The sequence below is a fragment of the Dermochelys coriacea genome, chromosome 10 (assembly GCF_009764565.3).
Source record: "Dermochelys coriacea isolate rDerCor1 chromosome 10, rDerCor1.pri.v4, whole genome shotgun sequence".
Taxonomy (NCBI): domain Eukaryota; kingdom Metazoa; phylum Chordata; order Testudines; family Dermochelyidae; genus Dermochelys; species Dermochelys coriacea.
The window spans coordinates 73,553,390-73,567,888 of record NC_050077.1 but is presented as its reverse complement, the minus strand read 5'-3'; the positions used below and the strand labels follow the sequence as shown (position 1 = coordinate 73,567,888).

The following is a 14,499-nucleotide window of genomic DNA, read 5'->3' as shown; positions in this document are numbered from 1 at the left end:
ATTTGTTTTCTTAACGCTTTCCAGATCAAGCTGGGTTGATTTGCAAGTTAAAAGGTGATTTTCTTTTTAAATGAGTTTGGACAACCACACACTCAACCTCGGATCTGAAAATTCAGCTCCAGAACCAAGCTAACAGGTGGTGTTGATGATACATAAGGCAGAATGGCATTCAATTTACTCTCTCAGTGCTGAACTGGCTCTAGAGTGCCATTATAAGAGTAAAAACTAGATGTTGGCATGAACAAAACGCCCTGGGATCCTTAAGCTCTTGGGATCTGTTTCATTGTCCCCAAGAGCCAAACCTGAGCGCATAGTAGCTATGAATAAACTGAGGTCTTTAGGGAAAACAGCTGTGAAAGACTTTCAACCCTAGCAACCAGTTTGTGTTGATGACCTTTTTGAGCACTATCTCCACAAGGACAAGGGCTACAGACTTCCAACAAGTGAGACTAGACTTGACAGGTAGAGTGCTTTGGAATTAAGGGAGGTTTATGGCCTCCAAAGCCTGGCTCGATGGGCACGCCTTGCACTTTCAGTGTGTCACACTGATTGACGCTAGGAGGCTGGATTTAAAACAAAACTATCAGAAACTCCATTGGTAGCCAGATATTGCACTTGAGCTGCATGTTTCGGGGACAAACTGCAAACACCATCTGGGAAGAGAAATGTCCAGGATTTTATTGTCATTCATAAGTCTATTTGCCATTTTAGTCATGCATAGTTAATGCTGACAGTTGCCAATGCAATCAGGATAGAATTACCAGACATGTTTGATTTGTGCCATTTGCAAAAGTTTTTTCACCTTTAGATAAGCCTGAGATGCAAAGTTCCAATCCAGATCTGAACTTCCCCAGCTACTAGAAGTGGGGTATTTAGGTATGCACTTTCGATTCAGGTCCTTTCAATGACAGCATATATGAAGAAGTGAGATGGTATTTGGAAAAGAATCTCCCATATCAGAGCTTCTTATACAGTAGCTGAAGCTTTCAATACCATTGGGGCTCCACCGGAACTGTTTTAGTTTCTTTTCTAAGAAACCACAGTAACACTTTCATACCAAGACATTAATATGCTGCTCTATCATATCAGAATTCCTATGGAATAAGATAATACATCCGGCAGAATATCAGGAGAATTCAGTCATGTTTCATGTTATTACAGTGAATATTAAAGAGATTCAATCATGCTCTACTTCTTATTGCAAAGTGTTGAACAAATTGCTGCTATATATATTTTAGAGCAGAAACTGCAGAGCTGTTTAAAGAAGCATCCTCTGTCTTACTAAAATCTATTAACTCAGATTGCACCTCCAGGTCTTGTACCTCAGATATTTAATACTCTCCTTTGGTTCAAGAAGAAGCTATTATTAGTCCCTTTTTAAGTCTAAGCTTAAAGGTGACTGAAAATGCTTTTAAAATCAACCTACCCAGAAAACCTCAAATTATTAAGGGCGAATTTTGTATATCTTCACTCACATTGAGTAATACCTTATCCTCGTGTAGTTCCATAGCTGAGCTGATATCCTCCTGGCTGTATTATTGTATTCCACAGGGATTCTGCTGTGATAGGGCAGCATGTGTTTTGCTACAAAAAAGAGTTACTGCAGTGTCCAGGGGGTTAATGGAAGAGTAAGGTGCTTCTTATCCTAAGTACGGGTGGCAGAAACTAGCCCTCACAGAATTATACATGCAGACTTCTCAAACAACAATAATAATAAGCTACAATACAACTACAATAATACAAAATTAGTAACTACCATCGCAAATACATTTACATTTGGAATGTAAAATCAAAATCCCTCCCTTGCTTAACTGCCATGTCCTGCTTTTAGGATTCTGCATTAAACCTGCAAGAGCTGAGAACAGGACAAGAACCTAAAACAGTATGGACAGCAAAAGGAAACACGTGCATTAAGGGCCTGACCCAAAGTCCATGCAAGTCAACCAGAAGACTCCCAGTGATTTCCCTGGGCTGTGGATCAGCCACCAAAGGCTTGTGCTGTTTTCTTCTTTTCTGAGCACTGAGCAAAGCGTTTAGCTTTTGATGAGGGAGTGCATTTCAGACCTTTGACCAGTGCTGAAAGATTCCCATTGACTTCAGTGGAAGCTGGATTGGGCCTTTATGCTCATGCATCTCACTGGCTCCTAGAGAAAAACTTGGCACCAGAATTCTGATGCAAAATAAGGACTCAGAGACCATTCAGTGGGATACATGGGACTGTGGGGTTTTCAACCCCTCTCTATGAAAGAAAACAGGCTGCCTTGGTGAAGGCCAATGAACTGCACAAGTAAATAATCGCCTAGTAGAGAAGAAACGAGTAGCCAAGTCCTGAAGGGCTTCATTGGAATAGTGGCACTTCCGTCTATACCACCCTGTCATAGTATGGGGTAAAATCCTTCTACTACAACCACACAGTAGATGGATCTACGCTGCAAAAAACTAACATTGAGCCAGATTCTGACATATCTACTCATATTGAATTGCACCTTGCTCAGTGAAATCACTGGGAACACTCATAGAATAAAGGACTATTCCGCTCCTACTGGGTGAGAGTGAAATCTGGCCCACTGAATCAGCAGAAACCCACGAGTAGAATACTAACAGAACACATCAGCGAGACGGATCCCAGAGCAATGCATCAGACAGAATGTGGTCCAAAGTTCTGAGAAACAGGGTCTGTGCCTTTAAGCCCACTCCCCCACAGTCATCCCATTACAAGGGAAAAGACAATTACAGATAATGTTTTCTCTTTTATTCAGGCATGAAGAGACATACATTGATCGAACGGTTTGACCAAATGTATTTTAATGGGAGATTAAGCCCAGCAACAGTATTCAGATTCAGCCTGTTTTTTTTTTTCCCTTTTGCTTTCCTCCCACAGAGATCAGGAGGACTCAGCTGCCACCCAATGGAATAACAAAGCTCCTATTCTCAAAGTGGTGTGAAATTGTTTATCCCTGTAAGTCAGCAGCACAATAAAGAAGTAATAAAGAAGTAATTTCACAAGCTGCTGACATGTTAATAATGACTGTGGAGAATTAACTAGTTGGGAGGGAGGCTATCTCACTCAACACCACGATTTCCAACATGAGCGTGACTGAAATGGCAGGAAAGCCATATGCCAGGACCCTTGGAGGCCTTTCCATCCGCACTGCAGAGAAAAGACTTGGATCTCCTGGTTTCAGACCCCACTGATAAATGCAACATAGGACAGGCATTCAACATCCAAAGAGGGGGAATCAATGGGCACTCGCACCTTGATGCACATATAAACATTTAGTTACTTTTCAGGGTGTGGGGGAAGAAAGAAGAAATCACTGCACGTACCTAGCAAACGGAGCAGCAGGAAAAGCACTCCCAAAGCATAAGACTTAAGTTCAGGGCTCACTGTTCTGTACAGAGGAGAAAGGGAGAGAGGAAAATAGATTGTTATCATACTGCTTTAATTAACAAACCCCGTCGCTGTGCTTTGCTGTCAATCAGAACGCCACTGTCACCTCTTCAGAAAATCATTAACAGGCTTCTTTTCTTTTTCTTCCCCCTTGGACCAACTGCCTGAAGCCTGAAAAATAATTGCAACTGCAGCCGCATGATGGGTTCTGGAATTTAGCTGAGTTGTTAATAATGGGAACTAATCTTGTCACTGGAAGGGAAAAAAATGCAAATCCCATCCTAGTAAATTATCATTTACAGAATCCCTGTATTACCTTTCAGGCCCCGATGCTTTGAATCAGCAGGATATAAACCAACAAAATCCTTTTTATTATAACTTAATTGTGTGTGAGATGGGGTGGGGGGAATGTGAGTGAAATAGCAGAGAGGACAAATGACCAACTTTTCATTCCCAGGTCCAGCTATTAAATCAGCCCGATCAGCAAAGGTTGATACGCCGACCTGCCCATACAGGGTGATGTTTGTGAAAGTGAGATTAGTTTCTGATTAGTTTTAAATTGGGAAGATAATAGGCCAGGCTAACTGTGGCCCTTCACTTTGAATGTAACCCACTCTATCTGGCTGGCATTAATCTCTGAAGAAACCTTAAGAACAAGAATTAACTTCCCATTCACATAATTCATATGATGCTATAGGCTAAAGTCATGCCACTGGTATAAACCCACTGAAGTCACTGGAATTTTACCAGGGATTAATTTGATCATGAATGTGCATTCTCTTATTCAGCACTTTATGTTCCACAGTGCATAACGATTCAGGGAAGTAGGGCAATGAACCCCTGATGAAAAGGTCTGTGTTGAAAGGAAACGTAAAAGTGTCCGGTCCCTGCTTCTATTAATCCTTTGCATGGTCTCTGTTAGGTATTGTTAGTGACACCTGTGCTTGAAACAGATGCCCGCTGTACATGTGCAATGGAGGGGAATAGCATTTTGAAAGACATCCAGTCTTGATTTAAAGACTACAAGTGATGAAAAATCCACCTCAACACTTGCAAAGGCGTTCCAGTGGTTAATGGCCTGGCTCAAAGGAGGGAAAGGGAAAGGGAGGGAAAAAGTGAAGAATAGAGGGTTATCAAACTTAACCTCAGTCAGTTTTCTTACATAGGTTGTTGTGTTTTGTTTTGTTGGGGTTGTTTTAGAAGTGGCTAAAGTTTTTCAGTTGAAACTTTTAAAATAAAATATGGCTTTTTAAATTTTTGTTTGAAATTTTCAATTTTTTCAGTTAAAAAAATGAAAAATTGTCAGTTTTCCATTTTTCATTGAAAAATTTGAAGAGGGATTTTTTTTCTGATTTTTCTGTGTGAAAAATACTTATCAACCAGCATTAATGTTCCTCCTTTTCCTCTATCTGTTTTTGTATATTTAGGATCTTATCTAACTCCCACTGAAGTTAGTATGAATTTTTCCATTGAATCTAATAGATACGGGATTGAGCTCTAAGGGTGTAAACACTTCAGGGTGTCACCTGTCTTAATTTATGTCTGTGTGGCACTTACCACACCTTTGGGTGATGGATAAATAACAACAATAATACCAGAGAGTCCTGAAAACATCCTTTATATCTCTGATCACAGCACTGTTAGGACATCCCGGAATGACATGAAGTTATCTCCCATAGTCTCCTTAGTTATCTGGTTCCAGGCTGTGTTGAAAACTTCAGTGCCTGAGATTACAGTATGGACATTTAAACCAGACTTCAAGATTGTGCAAAGAGCCAGATGTCCTGATGAATCCTCTGAATATATCCCTGCTGGCTGGACCAGAAGACACTTCCCTGCTCAGCTGCATTCGGCACAATTGCAACCGGGTCAGCCAGGGATGGGCTTCATTTTGGCTGATCTGGGAGAGCTGGGAGTTCTAATTCAAACTCATCACCAGTAACATCTGGGACCCACATACCAAGTGACATTGGTTTGTGGAACCAATTGATTCAAGCCTGTGGAGTGTCCAGAACACCAGGTGATACTAGGCCCTTCACCACCTCTTCTTCTGTACATTTATGATAGATATTGGTGGTTCTGGCAGGAATATAGTTAAGATATGACTTTCATGGCTGTGAATTGTCAATTTCAAAGGGTTGTGAACTGAAGTTTTTGTACATTTCCTCTTTTCTCTTGTGTTCTCTTTCCTACCTGGCCATTGGCTTGTCTTATTTGAAGATGCACATTAAGAAGACTCTGTTCAGGATCCTACGAGTGCTGATAATTTCTCTCAACAAAGAACCCTTCAAGCCTCAAATTACCTTTGCCACAATATTGATTGCTGAAAATTTGATTTCCGTTTAGCTACTACAGATGCCAGGAAAGAAATGAACTAGTAGGTGGAATATCTCATTCTATTCTCTGCAGGGAGACATGCCCTCACATAAGAGATCTGCCTGAGATCCACTCAAAAGTGGATTCTAATACAGACCCTATTGATTGAACTTTACTGGAATCTTCCAGGCCACAGAATGGATCTGCTTATTGCCCCTCAGATTAGAATAGGCTGTAAGAAATGGCATGGATGGATGCAGTGATTCTGAATAAAGGTGAAGGTAGGTAGGCACATGCATCTCAGGGGGCAGACAGTTACGTGTGTGTGTAGTTGCCTAGAAGCTCTGTGTGTGGAAATAGCACACAGTAATTGAGTTGGAGATGATGGTTTTGTCTTTGTATGCATGTTGGGCCAAATCCAGAGAGATACTGAGCATCTCTAATTCCCACTGATGTCAGCATTTGGGCCAGCATGAAAGTTTTCACTTCTGGTGATGCGTTCATGTTTTCCTATACTAGCACATACATCCATCCCTAGGCCTTTTTGGGTTTCTTTTTGCAGCCTCCTAGGATCTCTAGGCTATCTCTAAAAAAGCCTCATGAAACCACTGCTTGCAGGTCTCATGCAGCTGCGATCCTGCCACCTGACTGATTTTAGCTTTAACACATTTATTCCCTGCAACAGAAGCAGAACTTTCCTAATTTCCTTTCCACTTCACAGGTTCTAGACAGATGGGGAGAACAAGGTCTGCCCTTTTCCTTTGCAGCATACCTGAATGGACCCTTCCTTACCAGATTCACAGCCCTCCTTGCCCCTTGAGCTGCACAGAATCAATTCCCTTATTCTTTCTTCAGGTCAGTATTAGACACTGAAGTAAGTGGAGCTACCCCAGCAATGAATGTGGTCATGCTGAACCTAACAGGGACCTGCAGAGACAAAGTGATTGACGTGTGCACAGCATCCAACAGCTGCCACTGTGCTCGGGATGCGAAGATCTTTTGAAACTCTGGCTGCTTCTTTCAGATGCCTAAATGGGAGATGAGCATTGTGACGTTGCACTCTATATGATTTTATGAAGATATGCTAATGAGTGTGAACATAATGTAACTGGAATATGCTTTGTGCAAAAGGTCTCTTGTAAGGTATCATTACAAAGCTTAAAAAGAAAAGGAGTACTTGTGGCACCTTAGAGACTAACAAATTTATTAGAGCATAAGCTTTCGTGAGCTACAGCTCACTTCATCGGATGCATTTGGTGGAAAAAACAGAGTAGAGATTTATATACACACACACAGAGAACATGAAACAATGGGTTTATCATACACACTGTAAGGAGAGTGATCACTTAAGATAAGCCATCACCAACAGCAGGGGGGGGAAGGAGGAAAACCTTTCATGGTGACAAGCAGGTAGGCTAATTCTAGCAGTTAACAAGAATATCAGAGGAACAGTGGGGGGTGGGGTGGGAGGGAGAAATACCATGGGGAAATAGTTTTACTTTGTGTAATGACTCATCCATTCCCAGTCTCTATTCAAGCCTAAGTTAATTGTATCCAGTTTGCAAATTAATTCCAATTCAGCAGTCTCTCGTTGGAGTCTGTTTTTGAAGCTTTTTTGTTGAAGTATAGCCACTCTTAGGTCTGTGATCGAGTGACCAGAGAGATTGAAGTGTTCTCCAACTGGTTTTTGAATGTTATAATTCTTGACGTCTGATTTGTGTCCATTCATTCTTTTACGTAGAGACTGTCCAGTTTGGCCAATGTACATGGCAGAGGGGCATTGCTGGCACATGATGGCATATATCACATTGGTAGATGCGCAGGTGAAGGAGCCTCTGATAGTGTGGCTGATGTGATTAGGCCCTATGATGGTATCCCCTGAATAGATATGTGGACAGAGTTGGCAACGGGCTTTGTTGCAAGGATAGGTTCCTGGGTTAGTGGTTCTGTTCTGTGGTGTGTGGTTGCTGGTGAGTATTTGCTTCAGATTGGGGGGCTGTCTGTAAGCAAGGACTGGTCTATCTCCCAAGATCTGAGAGAGCGATGGCTCGTCCTTCAGGATAGGTTGTAGATCCTTGATGATGCGTTGGAGGGGTTTTAGTTGGGGGCTGAAGGTGATGGCTAGTGGCGTTCTGTTGTTTTCTTTGTTGGGCCTGTCCTGTAGTAGGTGACTTCTGGGTACTCTTCTGGCTCTGTCAATCTGTTTCTTCACTTCAGCAGGTGGGTACTGTAGTTGTAGGAATGCATGATAGAGATCTTGTAGGTGTTTGTCTCTGTCTGAGGGGTTGGAGCAAATGCGGTTATATCGTAGCGCTTGGCTGTAGACAATGGATCGAGTGGTATGATCTGGATGAAAGCTAGAGGCATGTAGGTAGGAATAGCGGTCAGTAGGTTTCCGATATAGGGTGGTGTTTATGTGACCATCGCTTATTAGCACCGTAGTGTCCAGGAAGTGGATCTCTTGTGTGGACTGGTCCAGGCTGAGGTTGATGGTGGGATGGAAATTGTTGAAATCATGGTGGAATTCCTCAAGAGCTTCTTTTCCATGGGTCCAGATGATGAAGATGTCATCAATGTAGCGCAAGTAGAGTAGGGGCATTAGGGAACGAGAGCTGAGGAAGCGTTGTTCTAAGTCAGCCATAAAAATGTTGGCATACTGTGGGGCCATGCGGGTACCCATCGCAGTGCCGCTGATTTGAAGGTATACATTGTCACCAAATGTGAAATAGTTATGGGTCAGGACAAAGTCACAAAGTTCTGCCACCAGGTTAGCCGTGGCAGTATCGGGGATACTGTTCCTGACGGCTTGTAGTCCATCTTTGTGTGGAATATTGGTGTAGAGGGCTTCTACATCCATAGTGGCTAGGATGGTGTTTTTAGGAAGATCACCAATGGACTGTAGTTTCCTCAGGAAATCGGTGGTGTCTCGAAGATAGCTGGGAGTGCTGGTAACGAAGGGCCTGAGGAGGGAGTCTACATAGCCAGACAATCCTGCTGTCAGGGTGCCAATGCCTGAGATGATGGGGCGTCCAGGATTTCCAGGTTTATGGATCTTGGGTAGCAGATAGAATACCCCAGGTCCTGGCTCCAGGGGTGTGTCTGTGCGGATTTGTTCTTGTGCTTTTTCAGGGAGTTTCTTGAGCAAATGCTGTAGTTTCTTTTGGTAACTCTCACTGGGATCAGAGGGTAATGGCTTGTAGAAAGTGGTGTTGGAGAGCTGCCTAGTAGCCTCTTGTTCATACTCTGACCTATTCATGATGACGACAGCACCTCCTTTGTCAGCCTTTTTGATTATGATGTCAGAGTTGTTTCTGAGGCTGTGGATGGCACTGTGTTCTGCATGGCTGAGGTTATGGGGTAAGCGATGCTGCTTTTCCACAATTTCAGCTCGTGCACGTCGGCGGAAGCAGTCTATGTAGAAATCCAGGCTGCTGTTTCGACCTTCAGGAGGAGTCCACCTAGAATCCTTCTTTTTGTAGTGTTGGCAGGAAGGTCTCTGTGGGTTAATATGTTGGTCAGAGGTGTGTTGGAAATATTCCTTGAGTCTGAGACGTCGAAAATAGGATTCTAGGTCACCACAGAACTGTATCATGTTCGTGGGGGTGGAGGGGCAAAAGGAGAGGCCCCGAGATAGGACAGATTCTTCCGCTGGGCTAAGAGTATAGTTGGATAGATTAACAATATTGCTGGGTGGGTTACGGGAACCATTGTTGTGGCCCCTTGTGGCATATAGTAGTTTAGATAGCTTAGTGTCCTTTTTCTTTTGTAGAGAATCAAAGTGTGTTTTGTAAATGGCTTGTCTAGTTTTTGTAAAGTCCAGCCACGAGGAAGTTTGTGTGGAAAGTTGGTTCTTTATGAGAGTATCCAGTTTTGAGAGCTCATTCTTAATCTTTCCCTGTTTGCTGTAGAGGATGTTGATCAGGTGGTTCCGCAGTTTCCTTGAGAGTGTGTGGCACAAGCTGTCAGCATAGTCTGTGTGGTATGTAGATTGTAATGGATTTTTTACCTTCAGTCCTTTCGGTATGATGTCCATCTGTTTGCATTTGGAGAGGAAGATGATGTCTGTCTGTATCTGTGCGAGTTTTTTCATGAAGTTGACAGATTTCCACTCTATACGGCTAAATTCAGTGCCTTGCATAATCACAGGTTTCAGAGTAGCAGCCGTGTTAGTCTGTATTCTCAAAAAGAAAAGGAGTACTTGTGGCACCTTAGAGACTAACAAATTTATTAGAGCATAAGCTTTCGTGAGCTACAGCTCACTTCATCGGATGCATTTGGTGGAAAAAACAGAGTAGAGATTTATATACACACACACAGAGAACATGAAACAATGGGTTTATCATACACACTGTAAGGAGAGTGATCACTTAAGATAAGCCATCACCAACAGCAGGGGGGGGAAGGAGGAAAACCTTTCATGGTGACAAGCAGGTAGGCTAATTCTAGCAGTTAACAAGAATATCAGAGGAACAGTGGGGGGTGGGGTGGGAGGGAGAAATACCATGGGGAAATAGTTTTACTTTGTGTAATGACTCATCCATTCCCAGTCTCTATTCAAGCCTAAGTTAATTGTATCCAGTTTGCAAATTAATTCCAATTCAGCAGTCTCTCGTTGGAGTCTGTTTTTGAAGCTTTTTTGTTGAAGTATAGCCACTCTTAGGTCTGTGATCGAGTGACCAGAGAGATTGAAGTGTTCTCCAACTGGTTTTTGAATGTTATAATTCTTGACGTCTGATTTGTGTCCATTCATTCTTTTACGTAGAGACTGTCCAGTTTGGCCAATGTACATGGCAGAGGGGCATTGCTGGCACATGATGGCATATATCACATTGGTAGATGCGCAGGTGAAGGAGCCTCTGATAGTGTGGCTGATGTGATTAGGCCCTATGATGGTATCCCCTGAATAGATATGTGGACAGAGTTGGCAACGGGCTTTGTTGCAAGGATAGGTTCCTGGGTTAGTGGTTCTGTTCTGTGGTGTGTGGTTGCTGGTGAGTATTTGCTTCAGATTGGGGGGCTGTCTGTAAGCAAGGACTGGTCTATCTCCCAAGATCTGAGAGAGCGATGGCTCGTCCTTCAGGATAGGTTGTAGATCCTTGATGATGCGTTGGAGGGGTTTTAGTTGGGGGCTGAAGGTGATGGCTAGTGGCGTTCTGTTGTTTTCCAGTCCTTGCTTACAGACAGCCCCCCAATCTGAAGCAAATACTCACCAGCAACCACACACCACAGAACAGAACCACTAACCCAGGAACCTATCCTTGCAACAAAGCCCGTTGCCAACTCTGTCCACATATCTATTCAGGGGATACCATCATAGGGCCTAATCACATCAGCCACACTATCAGAGGCTCCTTCACCTGCGCATCTACCAATGTGATATATGCCATCATGTGCCAGCAATGCCCCTCTGCCATGTACATTGGCCAAACTGGACAGTCTCTACGTAAAAGAATGAATGGACACAAATCAGACGTCAAGAATTATAACATTCAAAAACCAGTTGGAGAACACTTCAATCTCTCTGGTCACTCGATCACAGACCTAAGAGTGGCTATACTTCAACAAAAAAGCTTCAAAAACAGACTCCAACGAGAGACTGCTGAATTGGAATTAATTTGCAAACTGGATACAATTAACTTAGGCTTGAATAGAGACTGGGAATGGATGAGTCATTACACAAAGTAAAACTATTTCCCCATGGTATTTCTCCCTCCCACCCCACCCCCCACTGTTCCTCTGATATTCTTGTTAACTGCTAGAATTAGCCTACCTGCTTGTCACCATGAAAGGTTTTCCTCCTTCCCCCCCCTGCTGTTGGTGATGGCTTATCTTAAGTGATCACTCTCCTTACAGTGTGTATGATAAACCCATTGTTTCATGTTCTCTGTGTGTGTGTATATAAATCTCTACTCTGTTTTTTCCACCAAATGCATCCGATGAAGTGAGCTGTAGCTCACGAAAGCTTCTGCTCTAATAAATTTGTTAGTCTCTAAGGTGCCACAAGTACTCCTTTTCTTTTTGAGAATACAGACTAACACGGCTGCTACTCTGAAACCTGTGATTACAAAGCTTGTAATCTACTGAGTGTGGTTATCCTATTTGTATGTATGTATCATTCTCGTATCTGAAACTAGAAATATGAAATATAACTCTGAGGGCCTATTGTAATTATGCAAAGTGTGGGCCATTAATGATGGTTTGGAATCTTGATGGCTCCCATCAATCAGGACAATTGACTGTGGATGGCTCTGTTTTCTTGCAAGCCTTCCTGTGAGTCAGGCTGGGAGGAATGAAGGCTTGGAGTCTCACAGGACATGTGACCATGTCACCTGGAACTGAAATCCATCTTAAACCTGGTGCTTTTCCATTTAGAAGGAGGGGTGGGGACCCAGAGAAATAAAAGATTCCCGCCTTGTGCCAAAGCTATATAAGGGGGTGGAACAGAACAAAGGGGGTTGCAATCATGAGAAATCCCCTAGCTACTAGCTGAGCTGGAACAAGGGCTGTGCAGGGGAAAGGACTGTGTCCAGACTAAGAAGGTGTCCAGTCTGTGATAGAAGCTTATTGAAACATCTGAGGGTGAGGTTTTATCTGTATTCAGTTTTCTTACTGTACTAGGCTTAGACTTGCGTGTTTTATTTTATTTTGCTTGGTAATTCACTTTGTTCTGTCTGTTATTACTTGGAACCACTTAAATCCTACTTTTTGTATTTAATAAAATCACTTTTTACTTATTAATTAACCCAGAGTAAGTATTAATATCTGAAGGGGCAAACAACTGTACATATCTTTCTATCAGTGTTATAGAGGGTGAACAATTTATGAGTTTACCCTGTATAAGCTTTATACAGGGTAAAAAGGATTTATTAGGGGTTTGGACCCCATTGGGAGTTGGGTATCTGAGTGCTGGAGACAGGATCACTTCTTAAGCTATTTTCAGTTAAGCCTGCAGCTTTTGGGGGACGTGATTCAGACCTGGGTCTGTGTTTGTAGCAGGCTAGCACGTCTGGCTCAAACCAGGCAAGGCACTGAAGTCCTAAACTGGCAGGGAAAATGGGCTCAGAGGTAGTCTAGGCACATCAGGTGGCAGTTCCCAAAAGAGTCTCTGTGACCCAACCCATTACAGCTGCTTCTTTCAGGTGCCTAAATGGGAGATGAGCACATAATAAGGGGCCTGGTTTTCAGAGGGTCTGAGCCCCCATTGAAGCCAAAGGGAACTCTCAGGCTGAATTCAGTGCAGCTGAAAGTATAAGATTGGGTAATTTTGTAGTGCCTTCTCACTCAAAGCAGGTCAAATCCTGAGATTTGCTGAGCATCTGTGGCTCCTGTCAACTCCAATGGTAGTCAGAAACACTCAGCGCCGGGAGTCCATCCTCCCTACACACCCATGGCCTGTGGGCCACCACAGTCCCCCTCGATCTAGACCCAGGGGAGGAGCCTTTCAGTTTTCAATTAATCTGCGGCAGCCAGTTGAAAGAAGCGATGGATCGAGAGTCAAGCAACTCATCAGATCCTCAGCATGGCTCTTACCTGATGAGTATGATAACTGATGGTGTCTGTGCCATGGCTCCAATCATGCTGCAAACACACATCACACAGAGGAATGTCAAGAAGGCCTCTTGGCAACCAGGACTGGGGCATTTTCCATGCATTACTGTAGCGTTCTCGGCTGGGACCAAACTGAGGCATGAGCAGCCAGTGAGATTCTGGAAGGGAGCACAGGGCACGGGGGTGAAGAGAGAACAAGGCCCGCTTTCCAAAACAACAGGAACTTTACAAGGAGGGGTTTGCCAACTGGCAAGTGTGCACCCTACAGCGGTCAATTAATTAGCCGCTAATAAGTCACTTGCTGAGCTGGTTTGGAAAGGCTTTTCAAAAGAACTCCAGCTCCAATGCATTCTACCAGCAGGGTAGCTTCTCCTCCTCCTTGTTCTTGGCTTCCTATCCTTTCGCGTCCCAAACAAATGTGTCTGTAAGAAAATTACCACCAAGTTGGACCCTTGTGAAAAGAAGGATCTGTGTACCTTCATCATGATAAAATATTGCCATATTAAAGTTACAACTACTTCCCAGTATACCCCTTGCTGTGCATTTCAAGGAGGCACATTTTGCTGCTGCGGGTTTAACTGCCTCATTCTGGCGCCTTGAACAATGGCAGGGAGCATACCAGGATGCGTGCCTACTCTCACAGTGAGCTAGGTATGAAAGGGAAGGCGGGAGAGACACTAGTGATTATGGAACCAACCACAAGGGTATTACAGGGCTAACAGATGCCATCTAGTTTAGAAGGATTTGCACAGAACTGAAAGCTGCAGTCAGACAAGATAAAGTTTATCAATATGCGATCAGAAGGAGGAAAAAGCGACCGCATTCCCTTTGATCTTTCCTGCAAGCACAGGACATCAAAAGAGGCTTTGTTTTCCAGTCACAGATGTTTTTGCGCTCACCCCTCCCGGAATTTCTGATGGCGGGGATGTCAGCACAATTAAGGCACAGAATAATAGCCAGGAATCCCTTAATGAATACACAGCAAAAACTACCATAAATGATTCATTGCTTGTCTGTCTTTGCAAGGCTGCTAGGCTTGCAGGTTACATGCGTGTAAGAAAAAGGAGCACAAAAATTAAATGAAATAAAATAAAATAAAACCAAACCTCCAATATTCAAATAGAAATTCCTCTGCTTTTATGTTGGAGTTTCTTTAGGGCTCCACACTACCACATGTTCTAGTTCAGTGCCTCCACATATACAAGGATCCGTGGGGACCCCAGTCTATTCTTTCTGACATTGAT

The 14,499-nt window shown here is 43.3% G+C and overlaps 1 protein-coding gene across 1 annotated transcript in view; it reads right to left on the bottom strand.

Moving 5' to 3' along the window:
- SLCO3A1 (solute carrier organic anion transporter family member 3A1) overlaps nucleotides 1-14,499 on the bottom strand; it is a 213,351-nt gene that overhangs the window by 11,319 nt on the left and 187,533 nt on the right. The window contains 2 exon segments of the mRNA XM_038420176.2: nucleotides 3,328-3,392; nucleotides 13,238-13,413. Of these exon segments, the coding sequence (XP_038276104.1) occupies nucleotides 3,328-3,392; nucleotides 13,238-13,413 (241 nt within the window).